Below are 23,025 nucleotides of genomic sequence, written 5' to 3' on the forward strand. Positions count from 1 at the left end.
TCTACAAGCAGATATGAGACTGTAGTTACAGATCCACTCATATGGATTTCTAATAAAGGGTCAAAAATCTGAATGCACGTTCCTTTGTTTTGCTCCAGCTGCTGAAAATGTGGGCACATATATTAGATGATTCAGACATACAGGCTGAGTAAATGTTAGACCTCAGGGAAATGATCAACACCATTCAGACACATGCAGACTTGGCATTAATGATGACTTTTGCAGAATACAAACCTGTTCCAGCCTTCAGCGCTAACAGCAGTGTTAGCAAAATAAATAATTTGCACCCCCAAGTAGCAAAGGGCTTTCCATAAAACTTTCCATAAGTTTTTTATTTTTTTCCCCTCAGCAGAGAGTAAAAAGTGTTTTGATGAATCCAGAGAAGCTCAAACATCATGAAACATTTGCCTGCTAGTGAAAGTATTTAACTGAGCTAAATAACGTCTGGCCTGTGTTTTAACTCGTACTAATTTCTGCTGAAGACTCTACCCCTCTAGTCCTACAGCTGGAAGGAGAAGGACAGCTCTAAAATGGGAAGGTCTTTGGCCAGGATGTTTGACATTAGACTCTTATTCCTCTGCTTTTGCAGCAGTAACAGTCCCTTCAGGCTGATGGCCTTCATGATGTGGAGAGATAGGTTAGTCAGTAAATTTCCACATCTGTCAATTCATTACTCCTTGCTGGAGCATCCACTTTATGATTGCACATAGGAGTCACTGTCTGCTCTCTGCCTGTTCCAACAACAAGCTAAGAAACTACCCAGGGCTGTGTATTACAGCCTAGGCTTTCTTTGCCCACAGCTGGTAGCAGACTGTGTCCCTGAGGTCAGTAAGCACACACAGCATTCAGTAGGTGCATGCAGGTGTCTCCAGAAGTTTGACACAAATAATGACAGGGAGAAAAGGATATTGGTTACTAACCTTCTGCCTGGATGACCATAGTCTTTTTCTTCAGATCAATTGAGGGATTTACAAGACACAGCCTTGGCTCCTGCTTCTGTGTCATGCAGACTCCATTCTGGTTTACAACCATCCAGTTACGGTCGTACAACAAACCCTGGTTTCCCACTGGCCATTCTGTAACCTGGAAAAGCATCAGGAGGGGATACAAAAGTTTAGAAAATGTTAGATGCGTTAATAGATTCATGCTGAAAAGGAAACGGAGGGAAAAGAAACTCTTAATGAAATACTTCGAAATCAGGAATTCTTGTCCAAGCCATTGTCAGCCTTTAATAAGAGGAACCTTAATTGCAAGTAAAAGATAGAGATATCACTGCACAAAGCTGACAAAACAAAATCTGATTACTATAATTTGTTACATATTATCACACACCCTCATTTAACAGAGCTATGAGAATAAACAACCTCTGAAACACTCTGAAAACTCCTTTCAGTTTTATACTTATCCATTTTCAGGACCTTTCCCCCCAATAATTTTGTTTTAATTTACAAAGCTTGGACATTTCATTGGAGTTGTATGAATTAAGGCAAAATGAAACAAACAAAAAGCAAGAAAAACATGAAAATCAAAATTCTGAAAAAAACTCCCTGTTTTTCATATAACTGGAACCACTTTATCAATTAATCTATTTGACAAAACCTCCACTGCTGAGGCTTCTGTTTAGCTAGGAGCATAACAGTTTCTCCAGATCCCCTTACAACAAAGCACATTGTCTTCTCTACTATCTGTTCTTCTACTACTTCTGTAACACTCTTTACATTCAATAGCCTATACAAGCATATTGTCCTTGATTTCATGTACATTCTTCTGGTGAAAAGAACATCTGTTACTGATGCCACACAGATGGTAATCTTGAAATCCAAAAAGAGAGCAATTTTAGTAATGCCTTTGGGTGATATTAATAACTGCTTTCTCCTTCAGAATGTTAAAATATTAATACCATTCTTTTAACATAAAGCTGGGCATTTAAACAAGTTGCTTCAACTCATGTATGCTTTCTAGTCACAGTTGAGTACGGAGGAAAGTTAACTACAGCTGAACTTCGTTGAACTCTTGTAGAGAAGCTTAGCGCAGCTCACATGAATTAACTGGCAAAAGACTAGCAAAAAGTTTTGAGAGAAAGATCTCTCAGGCAGACCCTGATGCTCTGAAGAAAAACACGGCTGGAAGCACCGGTTAGATTAATTAGAAACCACATTTTTGTTTAGCATGTGCTCTATCCAAAACCCCACAGAACCACAATATCCCATTCTTATAAACTTTTCCAGGTTTTATAGGAGCCTGCAGCAGTCGCTTGACACTGACAGCCTGACGAGAGAAAGCTGAGGGAGGCATTAAAGTTGAACTCTGATTTGGCCACAGTGCTATCAACTGTACTGAATACAGAAAATACATGGAAAATTTTTAAAGATAAGAAATGTATCTTATCAACCTATTTGATTTATAATATCCTTTGCAGTTTTTAAAGTAAGTGTGGATGAAAAATTCAGTCAAAAATGGAAACTTTAGGCCTGACAGTGTCATCTGAAACCACGTTGTCCAAGTGCCTCAAACTGTCAGCATGTAAATGACGTGGGCTCTGTCTTTTTAGGAGAGGAATCATAGCCCAAAGACTACAAGATCAGCTGGAGAACAGACTTGTCCTTGCTGGAAATTATTCTTTGGAGAAGACAGTATTTTTTTGTTATCCTGTATAATTAAATTACAAAATGCATTTGAACAGCTGGTGATCATCTGAGAGCTGCAAGAATTTCCTGCTAACAAATCTCCCTTTCAAACCAGAAGATCACTAATCGGTAATACATCCTCCCATGGATCCAACAGGTCTTTACAGGATTTGCAAGACATAATGAGCAGAATAAAGTAAAAGAGCAGAAAAATAGAAAAAGAACATGAAGACGATACCTAGCTCTGTATTATAACATTCAGTTGTTTGGGTTCCACTTCAGGACAGCAATCTTATTCAGGAAATAGCTTAGGTGTTTGCTTACCCTTCACTGAAAGTAAGAGGTTTTATAAGCAAAAGAAAACACCTTTTCTTTAATCAGAGTTTCATCGAATTCTTACATGCTGATAGGCATTGTGGAGAAAGCTCAGCTGACTAGGTAGCAGATACTTGGAAATACTCAACATCTTCCATTCAAAATACCCCTGGTGGGTCCAAAATAATGGCAAGTAATTCCATGCTCTGCCCTGAGATGCAGCACATGACTACACGGCCTCAGCCCATTTTTCCCCTTCATCTGGGTATTTGCCATTGTAAGAAGAATCATAAATTCACGCACCCAGCAGTGAGTCCCTGTCCTGTCATGGGTGTTCCCCATACACTGCCAGGTGCCCTTCTACCTCTCCACTTTTCAACTTACTCTATTGCATATGTTGCTAGGACCCCAATAAATTAAGTTGCAACAACAAAAAACTGTGTACCCTGCCTCGGACAGAGAGTCATGGATGACGATGAAGCAGGCAGAGTTGGTTTGTTGCTAATAGTGATACTGGAGGTGAGCATGGAAGAACATAAACATTTCTATTCTTAGTACTTAGGTATGAGACCTGTGCAGACTGTCTCTTGCCATTATTTCAAAGAGGTTGAAGGGATCGCTAAGTGATTGCAAGCAACTGAAAGCAGTTCTAGCAAATTTTGCCTGCTCTGCTTTTGAGACACAAGAAGAGTGGTTCAATTTGGCTCCCTTGGATTACATCTGAGATGTCTGCCCAAGGCTAGCAGAAAGGACACAGGCTGCAAAGATGATCCACTTCCCAGTGGACCAGCAGCAGGAGGTCAGTCAGGGTTACTCAAATATCACTAAATACCTATGTTCAGGCAACTGACACAGTGAACCAAAGCAACCAATGAAGCTCACTCTGAAGTAAAATAAAACAGGTTAGCATACACTGCCGTAAGCAATACTGTATTACATAGCTTCTAACTTGACTCCCTGAAGTTGCCTGGCCATCTCTGACTACTGAGAGAAATTAGAAGGGGGAGGACAGAAAGAAATCAGGGACACCATGATTGTATTGATAGATTCTAGCATACACCTTCATTCCCAGCATGGCAGTTGGGCTAATCATCCAACATACGGTCTTCTCTACCTGCCATAAGCAAGGATCATTGCATAGTACAGTCAGTACATGGTATTATCTTATCTGCTTTAGTCCATTTTTCATCTTGTAATGTAAAAATATTCATTGCAAAAACATGTTTTTGCTTTTTTCAGAATTTTCTTTAAACCATTTTGTGCTACATTTTTCCATAGTGCACAGTAATGTCATCATGAAGGCTAATACAATTTTTGAACACATTAAAGAAATCACTGAATAGGTTTTAAATTATGCAAGTTTAAAAATGTTAGTGGTCTTACATATAATTTATCCACCGATCACTAGGAATTTGCATTGTATTTTAAATTAAAAGCTAATTTGTCTTCTGTGTTGAGATGCAATTTTTATACTCTGAAATCTACTGCACGAATAATAAAGTTATTAATGTTTAAAGTCCTAACCTTTTTCACTGGGCACACTGCATTATGTAATTATGCAAATTTCATCAACATGAGAGATGTTCATGTTTAAAAATGCATGTTTAAAACATATTTTTATGTTGGAAAAGAAGAAAAAAACGTGATCTGGTGTAGAGGTTACTCCTCTTCTCTGCTTTTCCCCATTTAATAAAATAATTGTAGGGGAAAAAAAGTGCATTTAAGAGGCTGTGTTAGAATATTCTGCCCTCCATTCCTGAGCTGTGTGTACAAAGCCCATGGAACAACACTGAACAGAAACCGTCCTGTGGCCAGGAACATTTTATAAAATGCACATGCTGTAGGAACTAACCAACCTGCAGTGAGCTGATGATCTTCATGCCAAGCTTCATCCTCCCAGCTGCCAAAGCACCCTGCACTCTCATTTTCTCTGGAGGTCAAGCACCTCCCATACTAACACACTTAGAACAGAGCAGAGAAACAAGAGTTTAGGAGAGGAGGAGATTATGTGACTCTCAAGAGAAGATCAAACAGCTGTGAGTTTGTACTCATACCCTCATTGAGTTTGTCCTCCCTCCACTAATCAAGTCATCTATCCTGCAACCAGTAACCACGCAGGCAGACTTCACTGGCAGATAGGCTGGGTCCTGCACACACAGTTAGCTGGAATTTTCCACTGCACGTATGATACTAGGCAAACACAAGCAATCATGTACTTACAGTAAAGCCCATTTGCTATACATGCTAAAGGCCTGACCTACCATGCCAGATGGAGGACTGCACTTGAACTTACAAATCTATGAGATTCTGATCTCAAGTATCCAAGTACAAGATGAGTGAATTTATTGCCACGCGATATCTAAACCACTTTCACCTTTCCACATCAACTAGCTTTGAGCTACCTTATAACTGATAAAAAAGATCAAATTTTTAACTTTCTAGCTTTTAACTTTTCTAGCTTTCCCACAACTACAAAGCATCTTAAGGTATTTTAGATTTAAAACATGAATTCCAGTTCATGGCTTCTAACTCAAGACCAAGGAAACTACAAGCTACATGATTATTACTTCAGAAGTTTATGAGTTTACTGAAGTAAGGAGATAATACAATGCTAAGTGTGAAGTCTGTATGACAAAGACCACTAAGAGGCATGCAAAGGAATACTTTTCTATGGGGTTAAATCTTTTAATGATAAAGCCTAGAAATGCTGGTATAATCATTATTTTAAAAGGCAACATGATTTTCAGGATTTGATTCCATTTAACTGTGGTAAGGTTTCTGTAGCATGTCTTGCTTCAAACTCCAGTGCCATGTGGCATGGGTTATTTACCCCTTTTTAAGGTGATACTGGCTGAAGTTGCAGTAATGACATACATAGTTTTGTGGAGGATGATGCACTCTGCAGTTAGTGATGATGTGGGTTCTGGCAGCACTGGCTTTTTATTCTACTTTTAGCCATCAGGAACAGACCAAGCCACTGCTTGATTTAGAATGGGATTAACTGGTTTTTAAAGCTCATTACAAATGGTGGGCTGTAAGTTGCCATTTGCACCTCTTCTATGGGCAGACAATGAGATTGACAGGTCTTTCAACAGCTGGTTATAAATGTACGACAAGTCTAGAAGCGTCACTCAGACCTTTAGGAACAAAAACCTGAAGAATGCCTGGCAGACAGGAAGAAGATCATGAAAGCAAACACATTTTGTTTGGGGATTTACTTCAATATTGAAAGTCATGAAAATCAATCAATCTTTTGGCTTCATCTCCTGGCCTGCTCTCCTTACGCATTGAAAGCCCTTTTTCATCGTACCTATTAGGCCACCTTCTACTGTTCTTTCACACATACTCGTGTATCTGCTATGAACTAAGTGGAAATGCACAAAAAATGCTCTTAGAGAAGAGAAGAACGAAAGGCTATTGACAGTGAACTTCCATCCCCTTCCAATACCATATACTAAAGCCAGTATACATTTAATTGCATAGTACTCTTTGGCAATAGAAGCTTTGACAGTGCTTAGCTTACTGGGTTTTAATATGGGTGATCCTTTGTTATAAAAAAATATCAAACAAGAATACAGTAGACTTCAAAAATTATTCTAGGCATGCAAAACTAAACCTCGTAATAGAGTTGCAATTTTAATACCTGTATTTTTAAACTATTCAAATCAGCTAGTGTTAGCTGTGTAATCCAAGTTGCCTTGGATTCCTTCTGTAGTCAATGGAAAGAGCCAGAAATATCCAGGAACAGTTCATTTTTCCTACTGCAGATGGCTATTTTATGATAAGATGAATTAGCAGGTATCCATCTCTCACTGCTTACAGAATACTATCTGACTTTGGAGGGGTAAGTTGAGGTAAGATGAACCCTGCTTTCACACTGGGCCCATTAACACATGCCTGGCACAAGAAGTATGCACGAGGAATGGGGATTTTCCACCTCCGTATAAAACTGCAGTTCTGTCTGCCAGGAGTAGCAGGTTTGTATAAATTTATCACCTAGAGTCGTTTCCCCTCACAGAGCTTGAAGAGAAGAAGCCTGGCTCAGCTTGTGGGGAAACATAAGCTGTCTTTCATGCTGAGGTACTTCTTACCTGCTCCTGGGCACAATCACTTCAAAGCCTTCCTAGCACTGGATGTTGTGGTATGTATCTCACAACACCACCCTGCACGTTAAAAAAAGAGTTTAACCCCAAAGGGGCCCGCATACTGCTACAACATATTTCAGCAGCTTCTGTAGCGGGCTTCTGTAATACAGCTATAACAACTGCACACTTAAACAAAGGTTAAAATATTTTCACATGAAATGTGGGATTACTTTGATTTTCTAAACAGTTTGATTTAGTGGGAGGTTAATAAGGCATGGAAATTGTTCAGGTCTCATTTAATGCTCAAAATTTTGCCTCTGAATTAAAGACATCATAAGCCAAACCAAATTTTAAAATACAGATGTTTTGTTGATCATCTAACAGTCTTTGCTGTACTTTCCCAGCCTCTTCTGCATTAAGAAAAAAAATAATAAATCATGATCAAATCAGCTGAGAAGCCATATTTAAATGCAGGTGATTTGTCACTGGAGTTGACCCCAATTTTCACTCAGATGTGAGACAGTGACCTACACCAGCAAGTTTTCATAGGGAAAGTTACACTGATAGTGACATTCATTAAATCACTTCCCAGTATGGTACTAAGCAGAGTCACATTCCAGGTCATGTGTGGGCCATACACCTATTTCATCATGCATTATTAAAAAAAAAAAAAGTCACAGCTAAGGTGATGATATTATTAACTTGGTAAAAAAGCAATTAAAATCTTCAAAGAGTGAACTTTCAAATAGTGCAACAACACTTAAATGTCATATTTCTGTTGCAAATGTATTTTTAATGATAACATTTCTTTGTAATGTAAATCAGCCTCCTCTCAATTATAACATGTTAATCAAGTTATTTCTCAATTGCTGCCTACCCATCAACGCCTACAAGTCCCTCACATGTCATTCTGTAAAAGCATACTAATTACTTGATTATATTTTAGTCAACTCTTGCAAATCCAACTGTTTTCTTCAAGACTGCATATTATGTGCAGATTTGTCTGCTGGGAGGGAGGGCAGAGCAGAAGACACATTTGCATCCTGCAAATTCAGTCTAATTGAAAAACCTTCAAAGTATCTTAGCATGCAGCACTCGATCCTAGAAACTGGAGAAAAGGAAAAATGGGTACCCACATACTGCTTCCTAATGTGCACATGCTATTCCTGGTTGACCTGTCTGAGAGGGGTAAGGAAAAACGCAAGGCTGAGAGGAATATTTAAGAATGATTCAAAGCGTATACCTCAAATGCAGAGCAGGATTTGATTGGGTAGAGGTAAATGTTGGTGACAGTGATGGGCTTGCCACCTCTTCTACACGTTGGTACTGCAGTCTCAGAAACAGCTGCCCTTATGCTTTCTGCCTCAGCCTCTGCTGGCTGCCAGTTGACAGTTGACTTTGTTGCAGACAAGTTATTCCTGAGTTCTCTGTCCGAGATGTGTAGTATTGGAGACAATTTATCTGCATTGTTAGAGGAAGGGTGGTCATCTGGGACAGACTCTGTCGTCAGCTTTGTAACAGAGGCCTGGAAGGGAATCTCAGTGTCCGATTTGGAGAGTCTGGTGGCTATGATGAATTTCAAAAAAGCCTGTGCATCTTCAAAAGAAGACATGTAGCCAAATGATATTCTCACAGAACCAGTGGGGCGTCCATCGACTAGGTCTACATCATCTCCACAGACATGGCCAGCCTAATTTGAAATATGAAGAAAACCAGAGAGTTATTATGACAAACTTTGCTTTATTTCCCTCTAATTTTACATAGTTATCGGCAAGTCTCTTAATTCTAACCTGAAAAACTGTTTTCAAAAATACAAACTTGACTCATGAATACAAAGAGAAAATGGACAAAAAAAATCCCAACTATCTTATTACTTACTCAAGCTGGGAAGAAGATAATTTTGAGATGCTTGTCCTATTCTACCCTAGGGCAAAAGAGACTTTTCAAAAACATGCCAAGAATCAGAAAAAGTTTTTATGTCCCTGGTTGGCCTGTTATCTAGGGCAGTCTCCAGGTATATTCCAGTCTTACCTGCATAGTTCACTTGGATTTAAACTGGGATATTACATTCAGATGTGGACAAACCATGAGACTGCAGTCTCTTTTGGGGGCAGTTTTCTTGATATTTGCTGTCAGAACAGTTCCATTTTATACTATTGGTGGCTTATTCATGGCTTGTGTTAAATAGTCCAATGGACAGCTATAAAGCTGAGAACTGGTCTGGGCCCTGTCACTAGCGGTGTTCCCCAGGGGTCTGGGCTGGGTCCAGTCCTGTTCAACATATTCATCAATGACCTGGACGAAGGGATAGAGTGCACCCTCAGCAAGTTTGCCGATGACACCAAGCTGGGAGGAGGGGCTGATACACCAGCAGGCTGTGCTGCCATCCAGCGAGACCTGGACAGGCTGGAGAGCTGGGCCCAGGGGAACCTCATGAAATTCAACAAGAGCAAGTGCAAGGTCCTGCACCTGGGGAGGAACAAGCCCAAGCACCAGTACAGGTTGGGGGCTGAACTACTGGAAAGCGGCTCTGCTGAGAAGGACCTGGGAGTGCTGGTGGGCAGCAAGCTGACCCTGATCCAGCACTGTGCCCTTGTGGCCAAGAAGGCCAACGGTATCCCGGGGTGCATTAAAAGGCGTGTGGCCAGCAGATAACCACCAGGTTATCCTCCCCCTCTACTCTGCCTGAGTGAGACCATATTTGGAGTACTGTGTCCAGTTTTGGGCTCCCCAGTTTAAGAAGGACGTGGAACTCCTTGAGCAAGTCCAGTCCAGCGGAGAGCTACGAAGATGATCAGGGGGCTGGAGCATCTCCCTTATGAGGAAAGGCTGAGACTTGGGTTTGTTCAGCCTGGAGAAGACTGAGGGGGGATTTCATAAATACCTATAAATATCTAAAGGGTGGGTGTCAGGATGATGGGACTAGGCTCTTTTCAATAGTGCCCAATGACAGGACAAGGGGCAATGGGCACAAGTTGGAACACAGGAAGTCCCACCTGAATACGAGGGAAAAATTCTTTCCTGTGAGGGTGCCAGAGCAGTGGCACAGGCTGCCCAGGGAGGCTGTGGGGTCTCCTTCTCTGGAGACATTCAAAACCCACCTGGACGCGTTCCTGTGCCCCCTGCTCTGGGTGTCCCTGCTCAAGCAGTGGGGTTGGACAAGATGATCTCCAGAGGTCCCTTCCAACCCCTGCCATTCTGTGATTCTGTGATATTGGCAAATCAGAGACTTTAATCTAGAAATCCAACATCGAAAGTGACTTCCCTCATCACTGGTATATACAGTAAATCTGTCTTGCTGATCCAGTCAACACATTCCTTCCAGGATGGAACTAGTTTTCCCCCTAACATCTCCTCCTTTGAAGAACACAGTTTGCTACTTATGAAAAATCTTTGCTGAAAAATGCATCAAATACTGTAATAGTGACCTTCACATAGATACTCCTGCATTTGATACGTTTTTCATACAGCACTCTCTGGAAAATTCTCCGTTGGAGCAGACGTTTGTCCTTCAGTAAATGGGTCAGTGAATGCTGTCACTCACCTCCACTGAGATAAGCTAGAGACCCCCTTTGTTCATCCATCTAACGTTATCTCACCAATGGACACAAGATTTAGTCCTAAGTCAGCATCCTTATTCCTGTAAGTGCAGCAGCTGTTTTTTGGTTGTGTTCTTTTTTTTTTCCCCTCAGAATTTCATTTATTTATGCATTTCTGTTACATAAAAAATGGAAGTGTGAATAGATTATTTACATGAAGGCTTTTTTAAGCAAGAAATGTCATGGTTCAATGAACTCAGATGCCATTTATGCAAGGAGAACTAAGAAAAAAAACCCCTCTATGTCAAAGCATGCAATACAGTAGTAAATATTTTAATGCAGTGTGATGTAGTTTTTATCCTTGACAATAGAGCAGAAGCAACATTTGCAAATTAGGTTGCATCTGTTAAAATACATGCAACCCTTCTGCCAAGTATTGATTGACTGACTGAGGAGAGAGGTTCCTGTGCAAATAAGTAAATGAGTTCCTACCTAACATCCTAAGAAAACTAACCACACTTCTCCAGGGACCCTTGAGGACAGAAAGTCCTCCCTCACAGGCATTTTATACACAGAAATCTTCATCAGGGAAGGAAGAATACAGTCAGCACACTGGGAAAAGGTAAAACTGAAGTATATATGCAAATAATGTGATAAAAGATGCCTTCCTGTACACAGTAATGTGTACACATCCAGATCCTTCTCAAAGGACTCATGCGAATGTCTCAAAATAATGACAGCTTGACTGCACCACCTCCTCATACTACTTTTGGCAGATTAAGTGTCTCTCTATAAATTTGGGTTTGGCCTATCCCCATTTAAATGCTCAGCTTTATTAACATGATAGAGACCTGTAAGAGGCCACTCCCTCCTTAGCAAACTCCTCCTTATATAAAGAGATCCAAGAGCATTGCAGCTGGTCATTTGGCATCTTGCACTTCAGCAAGGGTAGACCATTTTTTCCTTTCTCAGAGTATCTTGGGGAACCTGCTCCCCCTCAAAAATTCAAGCATCACTCACCTACTTGTAGACAGATTATGCTTGAGGAGACTATGGACATGGAGCTTTCCATGGTAAATCAAAGCATCATTTTGCCAAGGAAGATATTAAAGAGCTCTCCCCCTTTAAGAACTTGTGCTATCAATCTTGCATATGAATGTGTTTGCAAAAGTTATCTAAATGTCTCTGTGAAATTATAAAGGAGCTCTAATATCAATACAGCCATTATAACTTTTTATCTTTTGAAGAATACCATTAATAAAAGTTTGGATTGTTCTGTATTAATTTACTGTATTTTCAGACTCTGACAAACACGGAGACATGAAGCCTCCCCCACTTTATTGTAATATATCCTGCCACACATCTTTTAATGACAATTTATGGAAAACATTAGTCATCTAGAAAACAGTCTTTACGTTCATGTTCTAACAATCTAACACACCAGTAATCTAGGTAGATGTCATCTAAATTTACTTTGCTCACTGAGATTCACTGTGTATTCTCATTTATTGTTTCTTGTCCAATTTGTGTATGCCTGTAACATCCAACAGCAATAGGTCTGTAATACTTAAACATTATTAAGTACAATTAAGTATACTTAAGGAACACGACATGAATTGTCCAGGAACTTCTGTTCTGCAGGAAGTCTGGTTTTCATGTAATTCCAGATCAGAACAAGAAGCCACGATTTCATATTTTCTAATGAAATAAAACCAGGCAACCAGGCAACACATACTGCTTTGGGTGCATCAAATCATCTTGAATGCCATTACGCAGCACATGCGGGACACCCAGGGGATCGGGCTCAGCCAGCATGGGTTTATGAAAGGGAGGTCCTGCCTCACTAACCTGGTCTCCTTCTATGATAAGGTGACCCGCTTAGTGGATGAGGGGAAGGCTGTAGATGTTGTCTACTTGGACTTTAGTAAGGCCTTTGACACTGTCTCCCACAGCACCCTCCTGGAGAAGCTGGCTGCTCACGGCTTGGACAAGTGCACTCTGCGCTGGGTTAAAAACTGGCTGGATGGCCGAGCCCAGCGAGTGGTGGTGAATGGAGTCAAATCCGGTTGGTGGCGAGTCAGGAGTGGTGTTCCCCAGGGCTCAGTGTTGGGGCCGGTCCTGTTCAATATCTTCATTGATGATCTGGATGAGGGGATTGAGTGTACCCTCAGTAAGTTTGCAGATGACACCAAGCTGGGTGGAAGTGTCGATCTGCTGGAGGGCAGGAAGGCCCTACAGAGGGACCTGGACAGGCTGGATCGTTGGGCCGGAGCCAACAGTATGAGATTCAACAAGGCCAAGTACTGGGTCCTGCACTTGGGTCACAACAAACCCATGCAATGCTACAGGCTTGGGGAGGAGTGGCTGGAGAGCTGCCTGGAGGAAAAGGACCTGGGGGTGTTGGTTGACAGCTGCCTGAACATGAGCCAGCAGTGTGCTCAGGTGGGCAAGAAGGCCAATGGCATCCTGGCTTGTATCAGGAACAGTGTGGCCAGCAGGAGCAGGGAGGTGATCGTGCCCCTGTACTCGGCACTGGTGAGGCCACACCTCGAGTACTGTGTGCACTTTTGGGCCCCTCAGTACAAGAAAGACATTGAGGTGCTGGAGCATGTCCAGAGAAGGGCAACGAAGCTGGTGAAGGGTCTAGAGAGCAAGTCTTATGAGGAGCAGCTGAGGGAGCTGGGGTTGTTTAGTCTGGAGAAGAGGAGGCTGAGGGGAGACCTTATCACTCTCTACAACTACCTGAAAGGAGGTTGTAGCGAGGTGAGGGTTGGACTCTTCTCCCTAGTAACAAGTGATAGGACGAGAGGAAATGGCCTTAAGCTGTGTCAGGGGAAGTTTAGGTTGGACATTAGGAAAAACTTCTTCACCGAAAGGGTTGTCAAACATTGGAACAGGCTGCCCAGGGAGGTGGTTGAGTCTCCATCCCTGGAGGTATTTAAAAGAAGGGTAGATGTGGTGCTTGAGGATATGGTTTAGTGGTGGACTTGGCAGTGATAGGTTAGCGGTTGGACTCGATGATCTTAAGGGTCTTTTTCAACCTTAACAATTCTATGATTCTATGAAATTATTTTCTTTCAACACCCATTTCAATGAATTAGATTTCAGTTCATTTAGCTCTTTACCATGGCAATTGAGTTGAAAGGCCAGAGAATTTACCTTCATTCTTGAAGTCTCAGAGACTCAAAACCGCAGGACATGGTACACCTACTTTAGCTTTTAACTAACTAGCCTTTTTTTTTCATACAGAGCCAGATTTTCTTCTCCCCTTCAAACTTCCCATCCTGAGGATATTCAGAACTGATAGCCAGAAGATGTCTCCTGGGTCACTGAATCTAGGTATTTTCCATGGGCAATATATCATGTAATCTCCTTCAGAAACTAACCTGCAGGTTCCTTTGAATGTCCTCATTGCTTATACCCAAATGCATCTGGCAGGCTCCTGTATTACAGAAGCAACCTGTGCGGACATGTATGTTGTAGAGACTGGCCATCTTGTCCACCTTCCCGATTCAGCAGGAGATAAGACATAAGAAAAGAAAGAAAAATAGACATTTTAAAGTTGTGGTAAACAACACAAAATGTTTTAAAGGTACAATTCAATTGGAGATAAATTAATTCTCAAAATTATAACCAACTCTTTGTAGCATTTAGCATACCCATACACATTTAGGATTTTTCAACCTTGTTATTCAGCTTAAAGAAAACAGTGGTGGAAGCAAAAATGCTTACCTTAGCATTGAGAAACATCGCACACAACACACAAACACACACAGAGGATACCAGTTCAGGTCCTGATCCTGTTAATTATTGTGGATGTGCTTAATTTTAAACCTGTGAACAGGTTCATTCACATCAGCAGTGCTAATCGCAGGCCTGCAGTCAAGTGCCATTCAGTGTCTCGACAGAACCATCACCTACAACTGCATCTGCAGAGACTGAAGAGAGGCCTGGGGCACATCTTCAGTTAGCTAAACAAAACCTTGTTCTCCAAGGATCTGAAACTGCAAGGCCTCATTACAGAAACTGATGGTATCTGTGGGATTTTGGCATACAAGTGCTTGAAGAATCAGTCCCCCAGCATGCAATAACATCTGACAGGGCATGGACTAAACCTCCTTGAGTCTTCTTCATACAACCACTCAGTCCACCAACTCCCTGATGGACTTCTCTCTTGTGCTGTGCTGTTCTGTGTTATACCATTTCTTTATTGTCCACTAAATAATGAATGGGCAGAAATACAATACTTGATGACACACTGGCATGAATAAATTATGTGAAGGAATGGAAAAGATGTGCAAAGAGAACAGAAGCACATGTCTATATGTGCCTTGGAAGGAGGCACATATATTCATGCACTGGCAGGATGGCACTGCAGAGAAGAGATGGATTGTCAGGGTTTCATAGCACAGCTAAGAAACCATGGAAGCACACTGCAGGGATCTGAAAACACTTCATGTTGATTACAAAAAGCAACAACAGCAGCTAGTAAGGTTAGCTGAGCAGGTATAGCTACTGCCAGCTATTTGTTTGACAATAAATGATGAACATTCCTGGCCAGGACTGGGAGAAAGGGCAGTCAGATGGTCAGAAAGGTGGCATGAAACCTGGCACATCCTATCTCTACCACAGACTTCCAGAACAACCTTGCACAAGCTGCAGTAATCTTCCTGTGCTTTTGCTCTTCTTCTGCAAAATGGAGAGCTGAGAACTCAGAATAACCACGCTGCAGGCTGAGAGGTCCTCACCACCCCGGTGACATAGTCCTCCTTGCAGGGAGCTCAGGCTCAGCTACATGCAGAATGACAGCTCAACCTAAAGGTGCAGGAATGGAAGTGTCAACCATCTCAGCCTAACCACTGTCCTAACTGTGAGCTCATGCTTTATCTCCCTGAGGTATCAATGTAAACATTAAACCTAGCTTTTCTAGCTGGCTTAATCTCTATTTGCTTTTATTTTTTTAACATAAATTCTGTTCGTATAGAATAATAGTCCAATATATGTAGCAAATATTTTCTGGTATAATTCAGCCTATCTTCTGACACCATCAGTCCTCTGATGTCAGCTTATCTTCTGACATCTGAGTTTAACTGTCTGTGATACCAAGCACCTTTAACTTCACTATCTCAGCACCTTGAAAACCAAGCCCTCTGTCAGAACTTATTCCAGGCTGAAATAATTCAACCCAAGTAGTGTTTAGCTCTGCTAAAAGCAGTTCAAACAACATTATTTTTTTTTTATGTGTGGGGAACAAGGTACTCCACACAAAAATGTGCTGCATACACAGAAGAGTGCACAGGCTCTCAAGTTCACACTTAAATATGTTCTGCCCCACTAGTTCAGTTCAAAATGGCACAGTTCTCAAATGGAGATACAACCAAAATAACTCCATATACCCAGACCTGGGAAGCAGAGAATAGAATCAATCCTGAGATCCCTATTCACAATTAATGCCTTGGAGAATATCCTGTGTTCAAAGCATGTTTCTCAAATCAAAGTTATAATAAAAGGCATTTGTTGAGAAAGACTGTTGTGGTGTCATTAGCTTTGTTTTGTCAGAAGACTTCAGTCTGGGAACAGTGACATTTTCTTGACTTCTTTTTTCATTTAGATGAGAAAAGTTGTCATCCTGGCATAACATGATTTGTCATGGTGCTAGTGACTCGTGGGTGGATCTATCATGCTATTAATGATGACAAGCAAGGCAAAAATCATGACAGATACTTCACTGCTGAATTTCTACAGTGTTTGGGCTTATTTGCTTAGCATACAAAAAGCTTTAAAAGATTTTTTATTATTATTATTATTATTATTAATGTGATAATGCACACAGGTCTTGGGAAAGTCATGCACACTTCTCACTGCAAACAATGACACCATGTAAAGAATCAGTAAGGGCAGCACTGCAAATCTATCTGTCTCTTGAATGCATGCTTGACTTTCCCTTGGACATATGCGTCGACTTCTTCTTGTTTGGTTTCACCCTAGAAATATGCTACTTGGGAAGTTAATTTAATCTCTCTCTGCAGTGCTACCACATAGCAAAATAAATAGAACATAAAACATCTGTTACAGTTATTTCAATGAAGAGAAGCTTATTTAAATAAAGCACATCTTTAAAATTGCCATAAGGAGCAATAACGGCTATGGAGCTCAGGGTTATGAAATACAGAATGCTGCTTGCAGCCCTGCCTGCAACAGTGGCAGCTGACTTTTGGGAGCCAGGAATATGTTCATCAATGATGCACAGAAGCATGAATGGTACTAATGGTAAGTACACAGCTTACTGTACTAAGATTGTCAGTTTTGGTGATTCCCTGGGTCTGCTATTTGGAACTACTGTGCCTTAGTCTTTCAGAGCTTGAAGACTACAATTAAACTGCAAAACACATGCAGAAATCTTGCAGCATTTTTACTGATTTCAGTCAGTGAGGACATGGTAATTAAGCCATCATGACATCTTAGAGTCCTGTCTGCCCCTTAGAGCCCCTTTGCATTCATTACTTATTCTTTATTGTGGGCCAGACCCTGTAGGTTGCTTCACACCCCAACTCTTCTGATGACAGACCGTCTTGTTTTTTGACAAGCATGAAGTACTTTTCACACTTTCAGGCTGTGGTCTTCGGGTTTAATAAACATACATGAATGAAGTCCATCTAAACCCATTTTTTAAAATAGTTCTTTTTTTTTCTGATATAATTTCTATTTTAAACACAGTTGCCTTCCTCAGTGAGCCTTCCATTAGTGTTGCCAGATTGACCAAATGCTCACATTAGGTTTTTTTTTCATAGTGCTCTATCTGATAAATACTATTACAATTTTTTCAATATTAAAAATATTGAGGTAAAGAGGGTTTTTCTCCCTGGTTTTGATTATAGACCCTCTTGGATATCCAGTTTTTCAGTTCACACTCATCAGCTGGACAGCTCCAAAAATAAATTTGATTCTGGTGTGTTCTCATTTCCATTTCTGTGTCACACAGCTGCACCAGTGACTTCTCTGCTTTTGCTGAACGACTGACTTCTGCTATCCATTCATTTCTGGGCACCTGTGGTGGTCAAATAAAAGGTGTAAGCTTTTCTCTGGCTTCAGGATCCATTGAAATGAGCCTGAGAATGATGCTTACTGTAGGTAGATCTATACTAAGTGATAGTAATTATTTACAAATAGCACATAGGGTTTTTTTTTCATTATTTCTAATCAATTAAGTCTAAGATTTTCACTAAGAATGACAGATTTCTTAGAAACCCCTGCTGAAGTCATTCCCATAGGATGCAATTCTGTAGCTCTTATTCAGGCAGGTAATTCTTATTTGTGCAAGTTACAAGTCGAATGAAGCACATCATTGGGAAAAGCCAACATGGCTTCATTAAGGGCAGATTGTGCTTGACAAACCTGGTGGCCTTCTATGATGATGTGACTTGCCTGTTTGACATGGGGCAGGCAATGGACATTGTCTACCTGGACTTCTCCAAGGCCTTTGATACGTTCCCCCACAGTCTCCTGGAGAAATTAATGCGTTATGGCCTAGACAAGTGGTCTGTGCCGTGGGTGGGGACCTGCCTGACAGGCCGCACCCAAAGGGTGGTGGTAAATAGCTCCTTTTTAAACTGGCAACCTGTCACTAGTGGAGTCCCCCAGGGATTGATATTGGGCCCAATGTTATTCAACATCTTTATATGTGATCTGGATAACGGCATCAAGTGTAGCCTGATGAAGTTTGTGGGTGACACCAAATTGAGTGGGGAAGTAGACACTCCAGAAGGGAGAGCTGCTCTGCAGGGATCCGGATAGGCTGGAGGAGTGGGCCAGCAAGAACCTTATGAAGTTCAGCAAGGAGAAGTGTTAAGGTCTTGCACCTGGGAAAACACAATCCAGGAGTGCAGCACAGACTGGGATCCACCTGGCTGGAGAGCAGCTCTGTGGAAAGGGACCTGGGGGTCCTGGTGGACAGAAAGCTCAACATGAGCGAACAGTGTGCTGCTGCGGCCAAGAAGGCCAACAGGGTGCTGGGTTGCATCAAAAAGGGCATCGCCAGCAGAGAGAAAGAAGTCATTATCCCACTCTACTCAGCGCTTGTCAGGCCACACCTGGAGTCCTGTGTACAGTTCTCGTCCCCGCTATACAAAAAGGATGTGGACAGGCTGGAAGGGGTCCAGAGAAGGGCCACCAAGATGATCAAAGGACTGGGAAGCTGCCATACGAGGACAGGCTGGGAGAACTGGGTTTGTTCAGCCTTGAGAAAAGGAGGCTTAGAGGGGATCTCATCACCATGTACCAGTACTTAAGGGGTAGTTACAAAGAAAAAGGAGACTCCCTTTTTACAAGGAGTCGTGTGGAGAGGACAAGGGCAAACGGACACAAGTTGCTCTTGGGGAGATTCCGACTGGACATGAGAGGAAAATTTTTCACAGTGAGGACAGTCACCCATTGGAATAATCTCCCCAGGGAAGTGGTTGACTCGGCCGCATTGGATACTTGTAAGATTTGGCTGGACAGGGTGCTGTGCTATGTTGTCTAGACTGTGCTCTTCCTAGAAAGGTTGGACTAGAAGATCCCTGGGGTCCCTTCCAAACTGTGTGTCACAAGAATTATTCACATGAATAAAGGAACTTTTTATAACAGATCATGAGATGTTCCGAAGAAACCAAAATCATATAAGTCAATACTGGCTGGGACATCTCATTCTACTTTCTACAGTGGTCAAATTTCAGAGCATTTTGTTTGTGTGATGGATTTGCTCATTACAAGAATTTCACTGCACACCACTGATGTCTGGTTATAAAACAGGCTTCATGACACTGTTCTCCACATCCACTGGTAAATTAATTCACTGATTCATGGCATGGAATTGGAGAGAAAGTAAGCTAGCTCTTTCTGTCATCCAGCATTTGACTGTGAAATGTTGTTGCTGATGCAAATGCATACTTAATCTTGTTTAATACAATTTAATAAGAAGTAGGTCAGAAGAAAAAAAAAATATCAGCCCTTGTTTCCAAATCATTGAGTAAGAGGAAAAAAGCATTTTAACTGAGTTACAGTATACTTAAAATGGTTTGCTGCAAAAGAGGCATTTTTTCCCATCCCAGGGAAAGAATTTCTACGTGGGCAGGTTCCCACAGTATTGATGAATCTGATCCTCTCCTTATTGCGTCTCTAGTTGTTGACAATGGTTTAAACTAATTGGAGAGTGGATGTAAATCTTCAGTCTACACCCATTCATCAGTCACTCTGATGAAAACCCCTTTGGTAGAAGGCAGTGAAGAAGTATTAGGCAGAGATGCTGAAATTTACTGAAATTGCAAAACTCAGTGTCATGATAGTGGAAATGGTAGCTTATCAGGAACTTTGCAGTAGATGTGATAATTATCCCTGCTGGTTTCAAAGACAGTCACATATCAGGTAAGATTGGATGGGAGAGAAGCAGGTTGGAAACATCAGCATAATGCAGAATATGTGGGTTGCCGTTCTGCAGGAATTCACGCTTAGAAGATGCCATATACATAGCAAACTGCAGGTCCTCCATATTTAAAGGATTAATAATAATTTTACATTTCTGTGATCCAGAAGCTAGAAGATACTTTGGGGATGGGGTGGCTATAAGGAAGAAATGAAACACAGTATCGATTGTTAATGGAGGACCTCACATTTTTTCAACTGCTTTTCTCTTCTCTGTAGGACATGCAGTGAATTAGGGCATGGACATATTTGGATCATATATAAACTTCATGAGTCCGAGATCCAGCTATTTGAAACTGAATAGGCTGAGGAGTAGGCTAAACACCTTGGTTTTCTTTTATTTGCCTTCTCAAGGGCCACAGATCTCTCCAAACAATAACATTTTCTCTTAGCTTTTTGTTCTTTTTTTTTTTTTTAAACTTCATTCAGTAGCAATGAAAATCAGGTCTGATAAAATGACGTCAGGGAAAGGATGGATTCCAGGAAGAAAAGCAAAACAAAGGAACCCAAGCCCTTTGTGGCTTCCTAACTCTGACTTCAACACAGCATTCCCTTGTGAGTCATAGGAAAAGGCCTGTATCTCTGCATCCCATTGTGCATCCCTATCTATTTCATAGGCTAAAGGCTTTGGGTCAGACTGCTACTAGTCAGAGGAGTGGAAGCCAGAGGCAAACAACACAGAAGACTAAGCTATAATTCGTATCAAGAAGGGATAAAGAGGAATGTAGCATCCTAATACAAGTGGAAACAACTCTTATGAATAAAAAAGTGCAGTGCATGATACTGAAAGTTTAGTGACATAGGTTTTATTCATGTCCCAGTCAAAACCCTCTCTACCTTTTCCTCTGTCTCTTAAATCACTTAAATTCTTCATCTGTATTTATCCCCTGAAAATGGGGATAATAGATCACAGGGAGGTTGAGGATTAAAATCCCATGATGGACTGTGTTGAAATATTACTTTAATTACTTCTATACAGGGTTCTATGCAGGGTTTGTGTATGGGGCAGGAAGATGCAAGAAAGGTAATAGAGAAGGTGGAGCCAGGCTCTCTTTGTCTTTGAAGGATTCAAATGGTGGACTGACACTGGACACTGCAAGCATTCAAAGGAAGCTGATATGCTTTTACTGAGATCAAGAAAAAAGGAATCCAGCAGAGACTGTCAAAAGTGCAGTCCTTTTGCTGCTACCATGTGGTTTCTTTTCACATTTCTCCTCTGTGTAACAGGGTCTGTAGTTTAGAGCCACAGTTTGGCCCTGTTACTAAACAGAAAATATTTAGCTTCCCTCATTCATCTAAGATTCTTTCATCTGAGACTACCTTTTATCATCTTTCCAGTTTCCTTAGCAACATGCAAGGACACTCCAGAGAAGCAGTGTCAGGCAACACCTTCAGTGTAGGCTTTCATGAAGATTTCTAACCTCGACCAGCTCTGATGAGCAGTTTAGTAGTACGCAATTTCAAGCATACTCTTTTACATGTCTTTTTCCCCCCACAATGCAATATTACAGAAAGCAACTTGGCCTGTACTCTGCCACCACTTCCGCAGGAAGAAGAGAGCTTCATTACCTAGTTACTAGGTTTGCAGTTATCACACTGAGTTTCTCAAGTACGGCATCTGCTTAAGCACAGTCAGTAAACCCCTACCTAGAGAACCCCTTGTTGTAAGGGCTGTCTTTAAGTGCCCAGTGCCATGTAACCAAATGCAAGCAGAGATTCACATTGTAATGGCATTTCTTGCCAGTTTGAAGCGACAAGGTGCCATTTATTGGCAAGCCAGTGTGGTTTGCTGCATTGCTGCTGTCTCCCTGCTTATGACACATCCACACTGCAATTGGAAACTAATTGGAACCAAGGATATTAGTGGACGTTCAACAGGAATCTTCATAACAATCTTTTCCTCCTTGTAATCCTGTTTGTACTCTATTATGCTGGTCCATCTGCCATTCCTGGCTTCCTGAAATCAATGGCTAAATCTATAGCTAAAATCAATAGTGAGCAATCACCCCAGCAATTTTTAGGTAGCTATTGGGAAGATGGCCAAAAATCCCATTAGGGATGTTAAAAACACTTTTCTTTCCCTGAGTCATCAAAATTAATATAATAAGTGGATATGCTTCTAAAAGCATTAGTGTAACTAACTCAAAGTTGTTTGACCACCTCTGCACAGACGTTCTTAGCTGGAATAAAAAATGCTGGATTTCCATTTTCTCTGGCCCCCATGAAACAATGCTGCACTTCACCTGCAAAACTGAATGATTATTTTACACAAAAGTAAAAAATAACAGATGGAAAAAGCAAAAAAGGATTATGGTTTGAAGGACAACAAAGATCTCCTGCTAAATAACTTCCTGTGAAGACTTATTTCTCACAGATTAAATAGAGTAGAAATTATTCCTCATTGATGCTTAAGAGCAACCCACTTTCTTCTGCAGGTACATGGTATGAATTTCCAGACAAGTACTGATAGCTACTACCAGGCTCTGGTCAGTAGTCTGATCAAATTGACCTGGCAACAGCTTCCTGTGCATGTGAAATGCTGTAGCTCCTTTTGCTTCCACTCTTCTAATTCACGTATCATCATTGCTCTAATTTGGTATCTTTATATCAGAGGCACAGTGCACTGGAGCTAATCTTCCAGTGAAACTGAGGGTACCGTCTAAGCCACAAACAGCAATTTTTTCAAGAAATCTACTCACTATGGGCATTGCACGGCCCCTTTTATCATGCAACGATAAGTAGTGATATCAGTATGTATTCAACCAGCTGTGTGTATATACAAATGTATCCGCCACTTGACATCTGAAGATCTGCCAGTATTTAACATATTTCCTCTCCACTCCTGTGAGGTTAGAGTAAGTGGGGAAGACAGACATTGAATCCCTTAAGGTGTCGCTGAAAGACTACAGCAGAAGGAGATTTCACCTGGCCATTGCCAGTTCCTGGCTACTGCTCTAGGTCCAGCTAAGCAATTTATTAAAACATCACTGAAGGAAAAGG

The 23,025-nt window shown here is 41.3% G+C and overlaps 1 protein-coding gene across 2 annotated transcripts in view; it reads right to left on the minus strand.

Moving 5' to 3' along the window:
• MOCOS (molybdenum cofactor sulfurase) overlaps nt 1–23,025 on the minus strand; it is a 223,915-nt gene that overhangs the window by 24,667 nt on the left and 176,223 nt on the right. For both annotated transcript variants that reach the window (XM_075084424.1, XM_075084426.1), the window contains exons 7-9: nt 13,953–14,069; nt 8,271–8,717; nt 921–1,083 (exon numbers count right to left, since the gene is read on the minus strand). In XM_075084424.1, coding sequence (XP_074940525.1) covers nt 921–1,083; nt 8,271–8,717; nt 13,953–14,069 — 727 coding nt within the window. The remainder of the gene's footprint in view (nt 1–920; nt 1,084–8,270; nt 8,718–13,952; nt 14,070–23,025) is intronic.

Source organism: Phalacrocorax aristotelis, chromosome 2 (genome assembly GCF_949628215.1).
Source record: "Phalacrocorax aristotelis chromosome 2, bGulAri2.1, whole genome shotgun sequence".
NCBI lineage: Eukaryota > Metazoa > Chordata > Aves > Suliformes > Phalacrocoracidae > Phalacrocorax > Phalacrocorax aristotelis.